The sequence below is a fragment of the Entelurus aequoreus genome, linkage group LG12, assembly GCF_033978785.1.
Source record: "Entelurus aequoreus isolate RoL-2023_Sb linkage group LG12, RoL_Eaeq_v1.1, whole genome shotgun sequence".
Lineage (NCBI taxonomy): Eukaryota > Metazoa > Chordata > Actinopteri > Syngnathiformes > Syngnathidae > Entelurus > Entelurus aequoreus.
The window spans coordinates 28,326,445-28,348,707 of record NC_084742.1 but is presented as its reverse complement, the minus strand read 5'-3'; the positions used below and the strand labels follow the sequence as shown (position 1 = coordinate 28,348,707).

The window sequence follows — 22,263 nt, the reverse complement described above, 5'->3', positions numbered from 1 at the left end:
CACATCTTATAATTCACCTTTCGTTTATTTTCATGTACCAACTTCTTTTGGCTGTCTTTTTTACACTTACATATCCCGTGTAATGTACCACAGAATTTTTATTTAGTAGATAATTTACGAACATTAAAAAAAGTAAAATTATATAAAATGCATGTAAAGAACTCAGAAATGGTTTCCCATTTCGCAACTTTATCCTATAGCCACGCTCCGTCAGGTAATATACTTTCGGTGTTGTGACCGATGTTTACAAAAATGTACCTTCTCGTTGGCTACTGATAAATACTTTAGAACTACAACTGGTTCACAACTAACAAGGTTTGGATGTAATAATCCAAATATGAATGGCAATAAAGTAGACAGCCATCAGCGTTGTGGCTCAGAGAGCAAACTGAGGCGACAACACGTTAGCGAGCTGGTTCGCTAACTAGCGAGCTTGTTTCGGTGTTCCTGCAACTCAGTGCGGCGTTTAAGAAAGAAGAACAGAGAGTGCCTGGGGCTAAGGCGAGCATTTGTATTCTATTGATATTTCATTAAAAAAATATGGAAGAGATATTTTGATGCATAAATGAATGTTTAAAAGTGCAGATTTCTGATCAGAGAAGCAAATTCCCTATGGCTGAAACTATTTATTTTTAGCGGCTAGCAGCTAATCATATGTCTAATAATCACTTCCATTGTGGCAAATAAACTGCATCTATTAGTATCTTAAGTATCACAATCTGTGGAGTACAAGGCTATAAATGTTACACATTGAGAGCTCCGTCTAGTGGCACGCCAAAGAATCACTTAATTAAAGAACAGTATTTTATTTTTCTATATTCAAACACAGTGTTACTGTTCAAACTGTGTGAAATGTTAGAGGGGCCAAACATATTAAATACACTTGTTAAGTAAAACCTCTGCTTTGTTTTAATGAATACTTGGGCCTACTATGTTACTGTGTTTTAATGTTGGTCAATATGTTGGTAGAGGAGAGCCAAGTTTTTTCTTAAGTGGTACTTGTGGTGAAAAAAGTGTGAGAACCACTAATATAGACAGTTTTTGCCAATTACATCACACACTAATATTCAAGCAACTTTTCCAGAATTCCAAATCCCTGTGGGAGCGACACACTTGTCTCTTTTAAACAAGTGTGAGAACTCTTACTGAGATGATTAGAAATTTGCTGCAGTGGTGTTTTACTTCTGTTTGCACTGCCTACACAACAGAAACACAAAATAAACACTAGTGCATTATGATCTGTGACTCAACTCTGCTATCTAGTGGCTGCTTTTGGCTATTACATAAATGACAGACCACCACATCATAAGCCTAAAAAGATTTCTCAGGTTTTAGTGATAATATTTCAAAAGAGCAACAGACATGAAGAAAAAAAAACAAGGAAAAAAATGTATTGAAAAGTTTAAAACCATTTAACCTTCCAATAATAATTACAAAAAGGACAATATGTCAAAATAATCAAGCTAGTATAATAATTCTGCAAATACCAATACAAAAAGGACAATATGCCAAAATAATCAGGCTAGTATATTCATTCTGCAAATACCAAAAGAGTATGACTGACCTGTGCATGGAAGATGGAGAGGGACTTTGCCGTGTGTAAAGGGATAAGAACCCTCACTAGGAACTGCTTATGTTCGGCCTTCAGAGGCTGAGCGAAGCCGTTTATGATGCTGGAATGGTAATCAGTGATTAGTATAAACATGAGGAGATTGGACATAAAAAAAATAATGCTTTCATTTCCTTCATGTCAATAAAATAGAATAAGTGCATGTCGGCAAAATGTTACAGCTAAAGCTAACTTTAACCACTCTTTAAAAGTCAGGGGTGTCCAAAGTGTTGCCTAGCCTAGAGGACATTTTTAGCCAGCGGATTGTTTTTGACTGGCCACATGCATATTGTAAGAATGAAAATAGATAGATACTGTATGACACTAATTACTATTTGTTTGGTCATCTATACAGCTATATTTACATCATACCTACTACATAATACTGACCATATTTGGATACATTTTTGCATCTTTAATATACAAAATGTATCAAAGTGGCCTCTAACATCCTTTGCTTTTTCTCAATGTAAAAATGAGGACAACTCTGTTTTAGGTACCGTAACGCAAGGGCAGCGGTGCCACAAACGCGTTTTGTACTTAAGAGTTGAAACGTGTCAGGGTAAAATATTCCATGTATTATACCGAAAAAAAAACAGGTTTGAATATAAGATACAAAACATAAATTATTATTTATACAATAAAAACACATAATAAGTAAGACATTTACTCAAACAAGTATTTTTATATTTTTTTAAATAATTATGATGCTGGAGGGCCTTCATTTGAGTGTGTATGTTCTTGAGTGGGATGGCGTGACATGCTCAAAATGTGTCGGAATGCTAACAAAGTGTTAGCAAGGCAGGGAGTGGGTGCTAAACGTCGCCTGAAGCTCCCTCAGCATCATTCCCATTATGTTGTTTTTTTTTCCTGGTAGCATCTCTGCTTCATAATCCCCCTTCTTTTCTCCCCTCGTTACTCCAATGTGTCCTCCCTCCCTGTCCTTTTCGCCGGTGTGGGAGGAGCTAAAAATACCCCTGTTACCAGCAACATGAATGCGAGCCTCTCTCTCCTTTTCCGCATGTTCCTCAGCTTCCTCTCCTCGATTGTGACTCATCTCCAACTCCCTAACTCCCTCCTTCCCTCCCTCATCCGCTAACAAGTTTTCTTCCCTCTCAACACAGGCGTCATCCTCAACCTTTATTCCTGTGCACATATCCCCAATCCCAGTATCATTTATTTATTCTAACATGTATTCATATTTTTGCTGGCTTTCTTTTCTCCTATCTCAGTCATTTTGTAGCTAATTATTATTTGTATTATTTCAAACCATTAACAAAAAATAACAAGACATGTGGTATCTATTAAAAGTCCTAATATGTCTGTTTTCCACTTTAAATTATATTTAAAAGCCAGAATGTTTACGAGTTAAAAATAAAAAGACAAACATTTTACATAGCTACCATTCTAAACATCATTAGAGACACACACTTGACATTTCATAAGCAAAAAAAAAAAAAGTTGTGAAATGTTTCTGCATGCTTTGAATAGGAAAAAATGTAGTGCCATTTTGTGGATGCATACAAAAATTGAAGGCCAGTCCAATATCGTTGATGTTAAGATAAATGTTCATTCAGGTAAAATGGCTTGACAACAAAAAAACAGATCTCAAGGGGTTAATAGGTTCTGGTTTTTCATGCGTGATGTGATGTATTTTGGACTCACCTGCCGAGGATCTCCAACAGTTCAGCAACTCCATTGAAGTGCTCAGTCTCATATATGAACCTGGAGAACATCACACGTCAGGCAAACATAGAAAACAGTACTGCCGGTCCTCGTGTTACAAGAATGGTTATACGTACGCACTTCCATATATTAATAATAATGTACAAAAAGTAAATGAAAAATAGTTATGTGCGCGCGGTAGAAGAATACACCGGCGGAAAGACAGAGAGACACTGTCACTTTCGTTCTTTTTAGAACTTTCTCCTAAGCAAGCGGCATACTATTCTGATAGGAGTGTGTCAAAGAATCATCACTGTCGTAGGAACAGAATTGGTATGTAGACAGAGGACCTCCTATATTCACTTTACATCTTCAAAACGAAACAATGCAATGTTACTATTATTTATTATTATTTTTATTGTTACTACTGTGTGCTGTGTCAACACAAATGATGATTAGTAAAGGATTTTGCTGGCGTGATGAATTGAGGCTTTTTAAAACGGCAGCTACCTCAGGAAGATGTTGTTGATCTGCTTGCGGATGTAAGCTCTGAGGCCCAGTAGTTTTCCATAAACGCGGTGCAGGATGGTCTTCAGGTACTCCCTCTCTCTGGGGTCCTCGCTGTCAAAGAGTTCCAGGAGCTACAACAGGCATCAGCATCATTCCCACTGACAGACAACAGGTCAATGTTAACATACCAGGGCGAAAAAGGACAGGGGATTTACCTGAAGAACAAATTTCTGGTCCACATAGCGTTTGGCAACGGAAGGCTGGAAGTCCGGACTCTCCAGGACGCGCAGAAAGAACTCGTACACCAGCTGTGACAAAAGCATCAGGACTTCTTGTTGTTACAATGATGATCAAACTACGGTGCAAAAAGAAGCTCTTTTTTAAGGCTGCAGCTATCAATTATTTTGGTAATCGAAACATCTATTGATTAGTTTGTTTGATTAATCGAGTAATCGGATAAAACACACTTTGTAGCCTCAATATATATTTAAGGGAAAATAGTTGAAATAAACAAAGTTCTGTTTGCCATAACCTTCATTATTTTTTCTTATGAATGCACATCATCAACATTTAAGTTGCCCATTTAACACATTTAAATTTTTTCTTTAAACTCTCCGCTGTTCGCTGCCACAGATCACAGCACCAACACATCACTGTGTGCTATGTGGAAACTATGTGTTAGTATTTTAAAGTTCCAGGCACTCCATACGTTTCGGTTTTTATCAATTTTTATTATTTACATATTAGGGGTGTAACGGTACACAAACATTTCGGTTCGGTACAGACCTCGGTTTAGAGGTCACGGTTCGGTTAATTTTCGGTACAGTAAGAAAACAACAAAATATACATTTTTTGGTTATTTATTTACTAAATTTGTAAACAATGGCATAACATACATATACACACAGGGTCCATTACCAGGTTTAATGTGGTTAACATATATAAAATAAAAACTAAATAAGATAAGGCTCAGAATGGTTTCTTAACAAAACTTTTCTACATATAAAGTGCTTTTTTTGATTGATTGATTGATTGAGACTTTTATTAGTAGATTGCATAGTACAGTACATATCCAAACAATTGACCACTAAATGGTGACACCCGAAAAAGTTTTTGAACTTGTTTAAGTCGGGGTCCACATTAATCAACATTAAACTGCCTCAAGTTGTTGCTCAGATTAAAGAAAATAACAAATCTTTTCTTCTACATATAAAAAGTGCAACATTAAAGGCCTACTGAAATGAATTTTTTTTATTCAAACGGGGATAGCAGATCCATTCTATGTGTCATACTTGATCATTTTGCGATATTGCCATATTTTTGCTGAAAGGATTTAGTATAGAACAACGACGATAAAGTTCGCAACTTTTGGTCTCTGATAAAAAAAAGCCTTTTCCCTACCGGAAGTAGCGTGACGACACCGGAGGAAGGACTGCTCATATTTTCCTATTGTTTACACCAGCAGCGAGAGAGATTCGGACCGAGAAAGCGACGATTACCCCATTCATTTGAGCGAGGATGAAAGATTTGTGGATGAGGAACGTTAGAGTGAAGGACTAGAATGCAGTGCAAGACATATCTTTTTTTGCTCTGACCGTAACTTAGGTACAAGCTGGCTCATTGGATTCCACACTCTCTCCTTTTTGTATTGTGGATCACGGATTTGTATTTCAAACCACCTCGGATACTATATCCTCTTGAAAATGAGAGTCGAGAACGCGAAACGGACATTCACAGTGACTTTTATCTCCACGACAATACATCGACGAAACACTTTAGCTACGGCGCTAACGTGATAGCATCGTGCTTAACTGCATATAGAAACAAAATAAATAAATCCCTGACTGGAAGGATAGACAGAAGATCAACAATACTATTAAACCAGGGACATGTAAATACACGGTTAATGCTTTCCAGCCTGGCGAAGCTTAAAAATGCTGTTGCTAACGACGCCATTGAAGCTAACTTAGCTACGGAGCTAACGTGATAGCATTGTGCTTAACTGCATATAGAAACAAAATAAATAAATCCCTGACTGGAAGGATAGACAGAAGATCAACAATACTATTAAACCAGGGACATGTAAATACACGGTTAATGCTTTCCAGCTTGGCGAAGCTTAAAAATGCTGTTGCTAACGACGCCATTGAAGTTAACTTAGTAACGGGACCTCACAGAGCTATGATAAAAACATTAGCGCTCCACCTACGCCAGCCAGCCCTCATCTGCTCATCAACACCCGTGCTCACCTGCGTTCCAGCGATCGACGGAAGGACGAAGGACTTCACCACGATCATCCATGCGGTCGGTGGCTAGCGTTGGCTAGCGCTGGCTAGCGCGTCTGCTATCCGAGTCAAAGTCTTCCTGGTTGTGTTGCTGTAGTCCGCTGCTAATACACCGATCCCACCTACAACTTTCTTCTTTGCAGTCTTCATTGTTCATTAAACAAATTGCAAAAGATTCACCAACACAGATGTCCAGAATACTGTGGAATTATGAGATGAAAACATGACGCGCATACGTCATCATCCAAAGACGTTTTCAACCTAAAGTTTAGCGGGAAATTTAAAATTGCACTTTATAAGTTAACCCGGCCGTATTGGCATGTGTTGCAATGTTAAGATTTCATCATTGATATATAAACTATCAGACTGCGTGGTCGGTAGTAGTGGGTTTCAGTAGGCCTTTAAACAGTTTCAAGTCAACTCAGCCTCAAATTAACTTTTCTTTCCCCCCCCAGCCTGGCTAACTTGGCAGTATGAGGTGGGAGCTGTTTGCTCGTCTTTATCTTTGTTGAAGCGATGTTCACTTGGGGGTGGTGCCGCTTCAAATGGGTTAGCATGTTTGACGTGTTTGAGTTTGAGTTTGAGTTTATTTCGAACATGCAAGCATACAACATGATACATCACAATTTCCAGTTTCTTTTCAACATGTTCGAAAAGGAGTAGGAAGAAGCAGAGCTTATTTAATCCTACCCCTTTTCTTTACATAACAGTTGCAAAACTTTTTGTTCACATCCTGTTCACAATTTTTTCACAATAAACTCCATAAGTAATCACAATAAAAATAAATAAATAAATAATAGTAAGAATTTAATAATAATAATTGGTGAAGTAAGTCATATTTCATATGATGAGATAAATAAGATTACTTTAAGAATGAATGAATGGATGCATTAAATAAATTGAGAATGTTTGTCATGGTTCTTCTTCTTTGTACTTTGTAAACACTTTAAGTTTGAAGAGTTTCTTGAAGTGTATCATATTAGTACATTGTTTGATTGCTTTGCTTAATCCATTCCATAATTGAATTCCACATACTGATATACTGAAGGTCTTAAGTGTTGTACGTGCAAACAAATGTTTTAAATTACGTTTTTCTCTAAGATTATATTCCTCCTCTTTTTTTGAGAAGAATTGTTGTATATTCTTGGGTAGCAGGTTATAGTTTGCTTTGTGCATAATTTTAGCTGTTTGCAAATTCACTATGTCGTGGAATTTCAGTATTTTTGATTGAATAAATAAAGGGTTTGTATGTTCTCTATATCCAACATTATGTATTATTCTAACTGATCTTTTTTGTAACACCGTTAATGAATGAAGTGTACTTTTGTAATTATTTCCCCATATTTCTACACAGTAGCTCAGATATGGTAACACTAGTGAGCAGTAGAGAATATGAAGGGATTTTTGGTCTAGAACATGTTTTGCTTTATTCATTATTGACGTGTTTCTTTCAACTTTATGTTGTATATTTTTTACGTGAGATTTCCAGTTCAATTTATCATCAATCATTATACCTAGAAATTTGGTTTCGTTTACTCCTTCAATTTCTATTCCGTCTATTTGTATTTGTGTTTGACTTTCTGTTCTACTGTTACCAAATAGCATTATTTTAGTTTTACTAAGATTCAACGATAGTCTGTTTTTGTCAAACCATCTTTTTAATTTGTTAATTTCTTCTGTTATTATTTGTATTATCTCCTGTGTGTTCTCTCCTGAACAAAACGCTGTTGTATCATCCGCAAATAATACTAACTTTAAATCTTTTGTAACTTTACAAATGTCATTTATATAGAGATTGAATAATTTAGGTCCTAGTATTGATCCCTGAGGTACACCACAGGATATATTTAGCGTTGTAGACGTGTGTTCGCCTAGCTTCACGTGTTGTTTCCTGTTCGTTAGATAACTTCTTATCCAGTTTAAGACTAACCCTCTGATGCCATATCGTTCTAGTTTTTTGATTAAAATATTGTGATTAATTGTGTCAAATGCTTTAGTTAGATCCATAAAAACCGCTGCCGCACATTTTTTACTATCTATTGCATTGGTAATTTCTTCTGTAATTTCAATTAAAGCCATTGAAGTTGAAACATTAGCTCTATATCCATATTGGTTCTCTTCGAGTATTCTATTTTTATTTATGAAACTTTCTAATCTGTTATTGAACAGTTTTTCAATGATTTTAGAAAATTGTGGAAGTAGAGAAACAGGTCTATAATTTGTAAATTGATGTTTGTCTCCAGTCTTATAAATTGGTGCAACTTTAGCTATTTTCATTTTGTTTGGAAATGTACCTGTTTGAAATGATAGGTTACCAATATACATTAATGGTCCTGAGATCTCTTCAATAACCTTTTTTATCGTTTCCATATCAATTCCGTTACAATCAGTTGAAGTCTTAGATTTACATTTTTTCACGATTGTAACTATTTCCTCCTGTGTCACATTACTGAGGAACATGGAGTTGGGATTTCGCTCTATGGTATCATTATAGTCCTCAATTGGAACTGGGTCTGGAATCCTTTCTTCCAATTTTGGTCCAATATTTACAAAATAATTATTGAAGCTTTCAACTACTTCCTTGGCAGAAGCCATGCCTTACCGCTGCTGAACAATGTCGGCAAACCTCCGTCCTCCGCACCGCGCAGCCAAAGTGTTCCCAAACGGGAGATCATAACCAGGCAGGAGGGTCTTCCAGCTCTGGCTTTTATATGTTGTCCTAGCCCGGTCGTTGCTAGCATGCCGTGTGTTGTGCTTCGGTGTGCATTGTTTACACAACGTGCGCTACGCTACTTGATATGTCCGTGTGGAAACTCGTTCGGTACACCTCCGAACCAAACCGGAACCCCCGAACCGGAACCCCCGTACCGAAACGGTTCGATACACATACACGTACCGTTACACCCCTATTACATATGCATATTTACATTCATTCATTCAACCATTAATCAAAGCAACAGAATATACTTAGGGTAAATCAAAGCTTTTTTTGATTGACTTAACCCAGGGGTCGGCAACCCGCGGCTCCGGAGCCGCATGCGGCTCCTTGACCACTCTGATGCGGCTCAGCTACATGCATGCCGACCCCCTCGATTTTCCCAGGAGACTTATGGATGTCAGTGTCTCTCATAGACTACTCCCAGGGAAAATTAATCCTATTAACACACTAATTACTACATAAAGGGCGTGCCCTAATTGCACTGCAGTAATTGTCCTCTATAGCATTTACTTACAGCGTGCCAGGCCAGCCACATGTTGCATGTTGTTATTACTTACTCACACAGGAGACAGCAAAGCATACTTACTCATCAGCCACACAGCTTACACTGACGGTAGCCGTATCAAACAACTTCAACATTGTTACGTTACAAATATGCGCCACACTGTGAACCCACACCAAAAAAGAATGAAAAACACATTTCTGGAGAACATCCCACTGTAACACAACATAAACACAACACAACCATTACCCAGAATCCCATGCAGTCCTAACTCTTCCGGTCTACATTATACACCCCGCTACCACCAAATCCCCCCACACATCAACCCCCCCCCCTCTTCGTGGTTGGTTGAGCGGAAGAGTTAGGGCTGCATGGGATTCTGGGTATTGGTACCGTCAGTGTAAGATGTGTGGCTGCTGAGTTAGTAGCCTTGCTGTCTCTTACGTGAGCAAGCTAAAGCTGCATTCCACTTGTGGCCGAGTAGGTACACTGATTGGGCAGACTGTAGAGGGCGCCAAATGCAGTGTCATCACACTCGGATATTCGGGAGTCTTCCGGGAAAAATGAGAGGGTTGGCAAGTGTGACGCAAGCGACATTCATCCAAAACTCGCGGGCTGCACTAACATCAAATTCCCACATTAAAGTGCGTGCCGGTGCGTGTGTCTGAGACCCCTGGTTAACATAGCACAAAGCATGTAAGCTTTGTATGCGGTGTTTTTCATTTTAAATTTTAAAAACATTTTTGTGGCTCCCATTACTTTCTTTAATGTGTGAAACTTGCCAAAATGGCTCTTTGAGTGGTAAAGGTTGCCGACCCCTGACTTAACCGATTAATCCTCACAGCCCTTTATGGTAGTTTGCTTTACCTGAAGATGCGGCCAGGAAGCCTCCAGTGTGGGCTCGTCCTCCTCAGGGTCAAACTCAAGGTTCTCGCTTGGCGGCAGGGTGCGGAAGATGTTGACAGAGATCTGTATGTGAACAATGAAAGTGGAATAGCGGGAAGATGAGAAAGGGTGGTGACTTCTAAGAAAGTGACGGTGTCCTTCCAGTACATGGAGGCGTTCCCTGCCTACCATCTTAATGATCTCCGGGTAAAGCGGCTCTGTGAGGACTCCTCTGCTGGTGGCCACGCTCTCCACCAGCTCATTGAGCGCCGCACGTTTGATCTCCTTTCCCTTTAGGTCAGCCACGCAGTCCAAGAAGTCGAACAGCACGCAGCACTGCTGCAGCTTCTTGCAGAAGAGCTCGTGTAGCTCGGCCACAGGGGCGTCTGGACACGCGGGCGACAAAAGTTTAGATACACTTATGGCGATGAAAGTCATATCAATTGCCAACCATTAAACGGGAAGTATGTTGATTGTAGTATACATTTAAAACACTTCCTTATTATGTATTGGATATGCTTTGATGCAGATTCTGCGTACATTTTGGCTACACAGTCACTTTGATAACCCGTTTTTTGAATCTGTCTGCAAGATGTTCATCTGTGGAGGCGTTCTGAGATTACAAATTAAACTATGCCCCACCCTCTCCAAAAGTATCATGATTTATTGATTCATTTTGATGATTTCAATGTGTACACTGTTTAATTGTATATCTTAAAGTCACAGCTATTTGTTTTCCGAACATATCAAGACTATTTGACAATAATACTACCACGTTTCTGGCTGAGAGCTTTACTTAGGGCCTGATTTACTAAGATTTATTACCTCGCGCTAAACAGCGTGTGCAAATTAAAAAATAGCATTTACTATTAGTGGGCGTGTTGTGTCTGCGATTACAAAGTGGTGCAGACCGCCATATTCAAATGAGGATTTTGCTTGTTCTAAACGGGGTGCTCCCATACCTGTGGCGTTTTGCTATGTTTTCAACCAAGCAAGAGACATGTACCTCTTTTTATGGGCATTTAACAAGCAATCGTGCAGTGCATCTGCATTGACACCACTTGTTTTTACCACTGAAGGTGCATGGGAGGGAGGCTGCACTACTGTGCTCAAGATGCAAAAAATGCATACTTCAAGAAGTTTTTATCGTATTGGACAGAGCGTCCAAACTTTTTGACTTGGGGTCCGCATTGGCAAAAAAAATTGTCCAGGAGCCGAAAGGTAACTGCATGTAAATTAACAATATACATATACATACATACACACACACACACACACACATATATATGGCCTATACAAATATGTGTGTACATATATATATATATATATATATATATATATATATATATATATATATATATATATATATATATATATACAAACCCCGTTTCCATATGAGTTGGGAAATTGTGTTAGATGTAAATATAAACGGAATACAATGATTTGCAAATCATTTTCAACCCATATTCAGTTGAATATGCTACAAAGACAACATAGTTGATGTTCAAACTGATAAACTTTTTTTTTTTTTGCAAATAATCATTAACTTTAGAATTTGATGCCAGCAACACGTGACAAAGAAGTTGGGAAAGGTGGCAATAAATACTGATAAAGTTGAGGAATGCTCATCAAACACTTATTTGGAACATCCCACAGGTGAACAGGCAAATTGGGAACAGGTGGGTGCCATGATTGGGTATAAAAGTAGACTCCATGAAATGCTCAGTCATTCACAAACAAGGATGGGGCAAGTGTCACCACTTTGTCAACAAATGCGTGAGCAAATTGTTGAACAGTTTAAGAAAAACCTTTCTCAACCAGCTATTGCAAGGAATTTAGTGATTTCACCATCTATGGTCCGTAATATCATCGAAGGGTTCAGAGAATCTGGAGAAATCACTGCACGTAAGCAGCTAAGCCCGTGACCTTCGATCCCTCAGGCTGTACTGCATCAACAAGCGACATCAGTGTGTAAAGGATATCACCAGATGGGCTCAGGAACACTTCAGAAACCCACTGTCAGTAACTGCAGTTGGTCGCTACATCTGTAAGTGCAAGTTAAAACTCTCCTATGCAAGGCGAAAACCGTTTATCAACAACACCCAGAAACACTGTCGGCTTCGCTGGGCCTGAGCTCATCTAAGATGGACTGATACAAAGTGGAAACGTGTTCTGTGGTCTGACGAGTTCACATTTCAAATTGTTTTTGGAAAATGTGGACGTCGTGTCCTCCGGACCAAAGAGGAAAAGAACCATCCGGATTGTTATAGGCGCAAAGTTGAAAAGCCAGCATCTGTGATGGTATGGGGGTGTATTAGTGCCCAAGACATGGGTAACTTACACATCTGTGAAGGCACCATTAGGTACATACAGGTTTTGGAGCAACATATGTTGCCATCCAAGCAACGTTACCATGGACGCCCCTGCTTATTTCAGCAAGACAATGCCAAGCCACGTGTTACATCAACGTGGTTTCATAGTAAGAGTGCGGGTACTAGACTGGCCTGACTGTAGTCCAGACCTGTCTCCCATTAAAAATGTGTGGCGCATTATGAAGCCTAAAATACCACAACGGAGATCCCCGGACTGTTGAACAACTTAAGCTGTACATCAAGCAAAAATGGGAAAGAATTCCACCTGAGAAGCTTTAAAAATGTGTCTCCTCAGTTCCCAAACGTTTACTGAGTGTTGTTAAAAGGAAAGGCCATGTAACATAGTGGTGAACATGCCCTTTCCCAACTACTTTGGCTCGTGTTGCAGCCATGAAATTCTAAGTTAATTATTATTTGCAAAAAAAAAATAAAGTTTATGAGTTTATCTTGTCTTTGTAGTGCATTCAATTGAATATGGGTTGAAAAAGATTTGCAAATCATTGTATTCCGTTTATATTTACATTTAACACAATTTCCCAACTCATATGGAAACGGGGTTTGTATGTATATATATATATATATATATATATATATATATATATATATATATATATATATATATATATATATATATATATACAATATATATATATATATATATATATATATATATATATATATATATATATATATATATATATATATATTAGGGATGTAACGGTAAACGGTATAATGATAAACCGCGATAAAATTCCAGACAGTTAGTAATATTGTTTAAATTTTTTATTACCGAAAACATTTCATTTACCGTAATTTCCGGACTATAAGCCGCTACTTTTTCCCCTCGTTCTGGTCCCTGCGGCTTATACAAGGGTGCGGCTTATTTACGGCCTGTTCTTCTCCGACACCGACGAAGAGGATTTCGGTGGTTTTAGTACGCAGGAGGAAGACGATGACACAATGATTAAAGACTGACTTTTCATATACCGGTAGGCTGGTTATTTTGATAACGTACAGGTGAGCACTTTGTATTACTTTGCACCGTTGTATTATTTGTACTCTGCACGAATGCTGTTCGCCATGTCAAAGATGTGAAAGTTTGATTGAATGATTGAAATATTTATTGTTAATAAATGGGACGCTTTGCGTTCCCAAACAGTCATCTCTGTCCCGACAATCCCCTCCGTGGTAGCAGGAACCCCTATATACTACGCTAATTACACATCAAAACCCTGCGGCTTATAGTCGGGTGCGGCTTATATATGGAGCAATCTGTATTTTCCCCTGAATTTAGCTGGTGCGGCTTATAGTCAGGTGCGGCTTATAGTCCGGAAATTACGGTATTAATGCATTTTAGGCAACACTGCTTATTTCCTGGAAATTGAAGCTCTGTAGCGCCAGCGCATGCGCACTAGAGCCATTAAGCTCGAGAAAACATAGCAGCGTCTACACAGACTTTGCTTTGAAAATGTTCCCTCCGAGTAAACAGAGCCGATCGCTTCATTTAACTCGCTTCTACTTCTGTGGAGTATCGGTGTGAGTTTAAGAGTGCAATGCTGTTGGAGGACAAAAATAATTGGATGTTGCAGTTTAATTTTGAAAGTGAAACTAGCGTCCTTCTGTCAGCTGCTGGGACTAAGAGTTACCATGCAGCAGTCGATGTGTCGGGAACGTTGTCACAACTTGTTTATAAAGTCTTTAGTTTGTTTACTGGTATGCTCACTCGTCCTTAAACTAACTTTATCAGTGTTCCAATAACATCAATACTTGCTAAAATGTTTTGTCATCTCATCGAATTGAACGCAGGCTGAGTTGGCAGTGAGGTACAAAGATTCGGTTTTAGATGTAAGAGGTATCACTTCTGTTTATTTTTGTTGGCCAAACTGTTGCACTGAACCACTAGGAGGTTTTGTTAGAGAAGAACAAAGCTTGTTTATCAGACATTATTTTCATTAGCCAAACTGCTTTGAGTTTTATTTTGATATCTAAAAGTAAACGTCACATTTTTTATTTACATTACTTGTTTTTTTCATTCCACAAAGTTATTACTTTAATAACCATTCATGTAACACAGCATTTTGTTAATGTTTGACATGATGGCATCACGTTCACACCCCAACACTGTTTTACCTAACATAATGAATAATCCCGATTAATAATCGTGATGTCATCCATCCATCCATCCATTTTCTACCGCTTGTCCCTTTCGGGGTCGCGGGGGGTCATTATTGATAAAAAATCATCGTAATTATTATTTTGCCCATAATTGTGCAGTCATATGGGTAAGACAATACCTCATTTATGAACACTATTTTTATCTATATAGACAAAAAGTGCAATTATGTCGTATGGCCATCAGGTGCCACCTTGCACAATTTTCACATTAATTTTATTGTTTTATGTTATTTAGTTTCTGCCATACTACTTTGTTTATAATGCTTGTGTTGCTTTCATATGCACATTAAATTTTCTACTTGAGCTACATACATACATTTTGAATGTATTGTTTGTGTTTTTTAAACGAAACTTGGCAAAAATATTTCAGCATAAGTAGTTTTCGAAAATTTTGAGCACATTTAAAATTATCGCGCTAATAATGATAACCGTGATAATTTTGGTCACAATAACCGTGATAAAAATTTTTCATACTGTGACATCCCTAATATATATACAGTATATATACACATATATATGTCCATCGAGTGAGTCACAATATTATCGACCATAATAGACGCAGCACGCCATGCGTGTTTTTACTTCTCCAGTACATACGCTGTCTGGCTAGCTCAGCTGTGCACAAACAAAACATGAAATGTGGGCTAATACTTTACAGATACTGTAATATGATTGTTCATGTTTTTCAGTCAGTACCGATGGTGTCTTGTGCATTACTAACTCAAACGCGCTTCGTGTTGACATAAAAGCTATCTTATTTCTTGCTGTAGCTAGCTTTTACGGCTAATACCGGCATGGTGATGTGTTACTACGCTAGGAAAGCTTTTAGTTTCTGTTATAAAAATGGACAATGAAAATAAAGCGGATTGGACCAACAATTACAATATTTATTAGACTTAGATGACATTACTTTATTCGCACAACCTGGTCTTCATAGTTATATTTAGGCAGAGCAATCAGAAATGAACACAAACAAACTAATCCTTTTTTTACGTCTAGTTCTGCTTTCAAACATGAAAGCTCAATTCGAATATGACGCCTCCCCCTTGTTTTTGCCCAGCACTCCTTGATTTTGCACGTTTACGTCAATCAAGAGGCTTTCGAATAATCCGTCAGGTAAGGGGGAAGGGGAGATGAGCGAAGTGAGCTTGCAGACCTCCCTTCACTATCTAGTGCGAGGAGAAAGATGGCTAACCAGAAACCCAGAGAGGCGTACAAATGTAAGTAATGAGCGTAATTAATGATTTTCATAATAATGACACTCGTCATTTTAGTCAGACTTTAAACCATTGCTACTGCACGTAAATATTGGCTTCAAACACAAACACACAATGAAACACATTATACATACCGCAAGCTAATGCGCCAGCACTTGCATATTTCGCCAAAAACATTGTCTTCTAAACAGTCTTCTTCTTAATGAAGACAGGCGAAAGAAAATAAGAAGAGCACAATTAAAGCCAAAGCCAACGACTTGCACCTAGGGATAGGTTGATTGGCAACACTAAATTGTCCCAAGTGTGTTCATATGAGTGTGAATGTTGTCTCTGTGTTGCCCTGCGATGAGGTGGAGACTTGTCCAGGGTATACCCTGCCTTCTGCTTGAATGCAGCTGGGATAGGCTCCATCCCCCCGCGTCCATGAGAGGGACAAGCGGTAGGAAATGGGAGGATTGATGGACAACTAAAGCCGAACAAAGCGTGTGACGGCATCTTGAAAGTAAACAAACATTTGTCACATTTGCCTTCAGTCACTAGTGGCAAATGGCGAAGGTTGATGACGTAGCGAGACTCGAGCGATGTCCGTGTGCATAGGGGCGTATTTGCAATACTTTGCCATGGCACTAGAGGCTAGAGCCAAAGAGTAGGGTCAAGTAGAAGAGGGGAGAAAGAGGGAGAATTTGAATTGAGCCTTACTACAGTATATAGTAGAGAGTAAACTTAATTGCATCACGGAACGTTTCTCAAACAAATCAAATGTTCAAACAAACATTTTACAAAGTGATCGCTGCAGACACAATCATGGTCTGATTGTATTTCACAAAATGATGACATTGATATTTTTAGGAGCAATTTCCTTCGACGCACTTTCGTTTTTCCCCTGACTTTATTACCTTTATGAACCGCTTCTTTCGGGTCTCTATGAAAGCTCTTTCCCATTTCTCTATTTGAACGATTGGAACAGCTGTCAATACGGCATTTTCTGCATAAACGCTACACTCACTCACTTGTTTTAATGCTACGCTCAAGTTGGTTAACCATCATGTGAATTAAATTGTGAAGAAGAAAAACAGACATGACGTCGTATGCAACCCACCAATTAAAACAAAGCATAACGAAGGCCAGCGGCCACGCAATGTGATTCCTGCCCAGAATGTCAAAGTAAAGAAATTCAATAAAGCGCAGGTAAACAGCGAGAATAATTATCAAAAGGCAGCATTAAAATATACTATATATCGTTATGGTAGTATTGTCTCAAAAACAAATCTATTTCAATCAATCAATCAATCAATCAATGTTTATTTATATAGCCCTAAATCACAAGTGTCTCAAAGGGCTGCACAAGCCACAACAACATCCTCGGTACAGAGCCCACATACGGGCAAGGAAAAACTCACCCCAGTGGGACGTCGATGTGAATGACTATGAGAAACCTTGGAGAGGACCGCATATGTGGGTAACCCCCCCCCTAGGGGAGACCAACACATCAGCGAAAGTCCAGTCCATAGTGGGGCCAGCAGGAAACCGTCCCGAGCGGAGACGGGTCAGCAGCGCAGAGATGTCCCCAACCGATGCACAGGCTAGCGGTCCACCCGGGGTCCCGACTCTGGACAGCCAGCACTTCATCCATGGCCACCGGACCTGTGCAACTCCCCCTCCACAAGGGAGAGGGGAGCAGAGGAGAAAAGAAAAGAAACGGCAGATCAACTGGTCTAAAAAGGGGGTCTATTTAAAGGCTAGAGTATACAAATGAGTTTTAAGATGGGACTTAAATGCTTCTACTGAGGTAGCATCTCTAACTGTTACCGGGAGGGCATTCCATAGTACTGGAGCCCGAATAGAAAACGCTCTATAGCCCGCAGACTTTTTTTGGGCTCTGGGAATCACTAATAAGCCGGAGTTCTTTGAACGTAGATTTCTTGCCGGGACATATGGTACAATATAATCGGCAAGATAGGCTGGAGCTAGACCGTGTAGTATTTTATACGTAAGTAGTAAAACCTTAAAGTCACATCTTAAGTGCACAGGAAGCCAGTGCAGGTGAGCCAGTATAGGCGTAATATGATCAAACTTTCTTGTTTTTGTCAAAAGTCTAGCAGCCGCATTTTGTACCAACTGTAATCTTTTAATGCTAGACATAAGGAGACCCGAAAATAATACGTTACAGTAATCGAGACGAGACGTAACGAATGCATGAATAATGATCTCAGCGTCGCTAGTGGACAAAATGGAACGAATTTTAGCGATATTACGGAGATGAAAGAAGGCCGTTTTAGTAACACTCTTAATGTGTGACTCAAACGAGAGAGTTGGGTCAAAGATAATACCCAGATTCTTTACCGAGTCGCCTTGTGTAATTGTTTGGTTGTCAAATGTTAAGGTGGTATTATTAAGTAGATGTCGGTGTCTAGCAGGACCGATAATCAGCATTTCCGTTTTCTTAGAGTTGAGTTGCAAAAAGTTAGCGGACATCCATTGTTTAATTTCATTAAGACACGCCTCCAGCTGACTACAATCCGGCGTGTTGGTCAGCTTTAGGGGCATGTAGAGTTGGGTGTCATCAGCATAACAGTGAAAGCTAACACCGTATTTGCGTATGATGTCACCTAGTGGCAGCATATAAATACTAAAGAGCGCAGGGCCAAGAACCGAACCCTGGGGAACTCCGCACGTTACCTTGACATAGTCCGAGGTCACATTGTTATGGGAGACGCACTGAATCCTGTCAGTAAGATAAGAGCTAAACCAAGACAAGGCTAAGTCTGACATACCAACACGTGTTTTGATACGCTCTAATAAAATATTATGATCGACGGTATCGAAAGCGGCGCTAAGATCAAGAAGCAGCAACATAGATGACGCATCAGAATCCATCGTTAGCAATAGATCATTAGTCATTTTTGCGAGGGCTGTCTCCGTAGAGTGATTTGCCCTGAAACCAGATTGAAAAGGTTCACAGAGATTGTTAGACACTAATTGTTCATTTAGCTGCTGTGCAACAATTTTTTCGAGAATTTTCGAAATAAACGGAAGGTGGGAGACCGGTCGGTAGTTTACCATGAGGTCAGGATCGAGGTTAGGTCTTTTGAGCAGAGGATGAATAACCGCTTTTTTGAATGCTAGGGGAACAGTGCTGGAGGAAAGTGATAAGTTTATAATATTTAACACCTAATAATACAAACAGTTCCTTGATAAGTTTCCCAGGAAGTGGGTCAAGTAAACATGTTGTTTGTTTTATCCCACTTACACGCCGTAATAATTCCTCTAATGTTATTTAATCAAAAATAGAGAGACTATTTTGGAGGGCGGTATCCGTCGTATATACAGTCGTATTTGTGTTAATATAACTCAGTTGTAGCTGGGATGCGTTGTCTTTAATCTCCTTTCTAATGAGTTAAATCTTCTTATTAAAGAGATTCATAAAGTCATCTGCTGAGTGGGTGGAGCTACTGGGAGGAGTCCCTTGTTGGGTTAGCGATGCTACTGTACTAAACAGAAATGTAGGATCGTTTTTGTTGAGGCGGATGAGATTTGAGTAATATTTAGCTTTAGCTAAGGTAAGCATGCGTTTATAAGTTATTAAACTATCACTCCATGCTTGATGGAAAACCTCAAGTTTAGTCGCGCGCCATTTGCGTTCCAGCTTTCTACATGATAATTTATGAGCTCTAATTTCTTCTGTAAACCATGGGGTGCGCCTTTTAGGGGCCCTTTTTTGCTTTAGCGGTGCTATACTATCAATGGTTTCGCGCAGGGCATCGTCAAAGTTGTTCGTGAAGTTATCAATAGAGCCGACATAATTTGGGAATGGTGCCATTACCGAAGGCAGTAGGTCAGCAAGAGTCATCGTTGTGGCAGCATTAATGTTGCGGCCGCCTTAGCAGTTATTATTATTATTAGCTTGTTGACAATGAGTCAGAACTTCAAATTTTATAAGGTAATGATCGGACATTACTTTAGTATACGGAAGTATCATAACTTTGGAGGTGGTGACACCACTGACAAGCACTAGATCTATTATATTACCATTGCGATGCGTGGGTTCATGTATTATTTGTGTAAGACCACAGCTATCAATTATGGTCTGGAGCGCCACGCACTGAGGGTCCGATGGGGTATTCATATGGATATTAAAGTCCCCCATTATGATTATATTGTTGGCGTGCGTCACTAGATCAGCAACGAACTCTGAGAATTCACTGATAAAGTCCGAATAGGGCCCAGGGGGGCGGTAGATAACAGCCAGGTCGAGAGGTAGCGGTGTGACAGACCTCATAGTAAGCACCTCAAACGATTTATATTTATTATTTAGGTTAGGGGTAAGGTTAAAGTTTTTATTGTATATTAGTGCGACACCCCCTCCCCTTTTAAGTGGACGGGCAACATGCGCATTCGTATAGTTAGGAGGAGATGCCTCATTTAGTGCAAAAAAATCGTCTGGTTTGAGCCAGGTTTCGCTAAGACCAATGACGTTAAGATTGTTGTCTCTAGTGACCTCATTAACTAATAACGTTTTGGGAGACAATGATCTTATGTTTAAAAAGCCCATATTATAGGTATTGGGCTGTTTTGACGAGTTTTTGTTGAGATTATCCGTAGTAGCAATATTAACAATGTTGCGTTTATTAGACCATATCTAGGAATTGATATGACGGGAATTTTCCGATTGTTTGCTTGGTGCTGCGATAAACTGGACACATCATAATTTGCCACCTCAGTAGAATGCATGTCTACCTCTGACAGTCACAACAGAAGAAACATTATGTGAATTGTGTATTATTCTAAGAGAATTGCTATGCGTACATGGATTATCCAGCCTGGCCCTGGCTAGTTCTATCTTAACTGACTCCTCACCCGGACTAACAGACTCTGTAATTGCCTGTGACCGGGCTTGCTCTAGTGTAGTCAGTCAAGTGAGACTTAAACAGTAGTCTATGTTCCTAGGCAGGATGATGGCGCCTTCCTGGTTAGGGTGAAGGCCGTCTCTCATCAGCAAGCCTGGTTTGCCCCAGAAAGAGGGCCAGTTATCAATACACGTTAGTTCCTGTTGTATACAGAAGCTAGACAGCCACTTGTTAAGCGAGACTAATCTGCTATATCTCTCATCATTGCCTCTCGCAGGCAGGGGGCTAGAGACAATTACTCGATGCCTGGACATCTTTCTGGCGAGATCACAAGTCCTGGCTATGTTTCTCTTTGTAATCTCTGACTGTCTCATTCTAGTGTCATTGGAGCCAACGTGTACAACTATATTCGCATAACTAGTGGTGCGATTAGCCTGTCGTATGTGTTTACTAGGCCTGTTGCGAGTTAGCTCCCTAAGATTGGCTTCAATGTCAGGTGCTCTGGCCCCGGGGATACACTTAATTGTGGCTGGTTTGCTAAGCTTTATGTTTCGGGTGATGGAGTCCCCTATGACTAAGGTGTGGTGCCCGGTAGACTGGGATGTAGGACTAGCTAAAGAGCTAAATCTATTATGCGTCTCAACCGGTACACCGTAGCTTGTAGGCCGCTTAGGACTGCTACAAGCTGGGCTAGTTAGCTCGATACAGCTAACGCTAACAGATGTGTCCGCAACATTTAAAGTTACGAGATTACTCTGCTCTAACTGGCGGACACGGCCCTCTAGCATAGCCAACCTCTCCGTGAGTAAGGTGCAAGACGCGCAGGAAGCCATACTCACAGTATTTTCTGAAAGATACCGGTGTAACTCGTAATACCAGTGTATCGCCCAGCCCTAGTTGGAGGTATTGTGAGATGGGATTGACAGAACAAAGAGGGATTGACAGAACAAAGAGAGAACGCGTAGACTATTACTCCTGACAAACACACAAAAAAACACACCCTTTCTTCGCCAGAGCCATGTTGTATTTCAATCCAATTACCTGCCACCTTCATTCTACAGGCATGTTAGTCACAGTGAAACAACCTGCTGCGACTACTGCTGCTTGGTCAACGATTAAAACGTAGTACACTGTCTTGACTCACCACGCAAAATCCCACATGTCACAATAGCAAAATTCTTATGTTTTTTTGCAAAAGTGGATGTGTTATGAATTGATAGTACAATGTGTGGAATGTCCACTGATATGTAAAACTAACATCATATTCTCATTTGATAAAGGAGAAATTAATTGCAAAGTGGTCACATTTGTTTTTGTTCAATAGTGGACTGTGCGGCATCATTAGATTGTAGCCAATGTTGGAATTGAAGCTAATTTCCATGTCAAGCCACCACAAGTGAAAAAAGATGGACTAAAACCAAACTACGGCCCACAGATCTGGCCCGCCAGCGTTAACACTCCGGCCCGCGGCAAATAC

At 39.6% G+C, this 22,263-nt stretch overlaps 1 protein-coding gene across 3 annotated transcripts in view; it reads right to left on the bottom strand.

Moving 5' to 3' along the window:
- The window catches only part of ppp2r5b (protein phosphatase 2, regulatory subunit B', beta), an 85,293-nt gene that overhangs the window by 29,193 nt on the left and 33,837 nt on the right, over positions 1-22,263 (bottom strand). For all 3 annotated transcript variants that reach the window (XM_062065405.1, XM_062065404.1, XM_062065403.1), the window contains exons 2-7: positions 10,365-10,561; positions 10,158-10,259; positions 4,000-4,092; positions 3,785-3,915; positions 3,275-3,334; positions 1,565-1,673 (exon numbers count right to left, since the gene is read on the bottom strand). In XM_062065405.1, the coding sequence (XP_061921389.1) occupies positions 1,565-1,673; positions 3,275-3,334; positions 3,785-3,915; positions 4,000-4,092; positions 10,158-10,259; positions 10,365-10,561 (692 nt within the window). The remainder of the gene's footprint in view (positions 1-1,564; positions 1,674-3,274; positions 3,335-3,784; positions 3,916-3,999; positions 4,093-10,157; positions 10,260-10,364; positions 10,562-22,263) is intronic.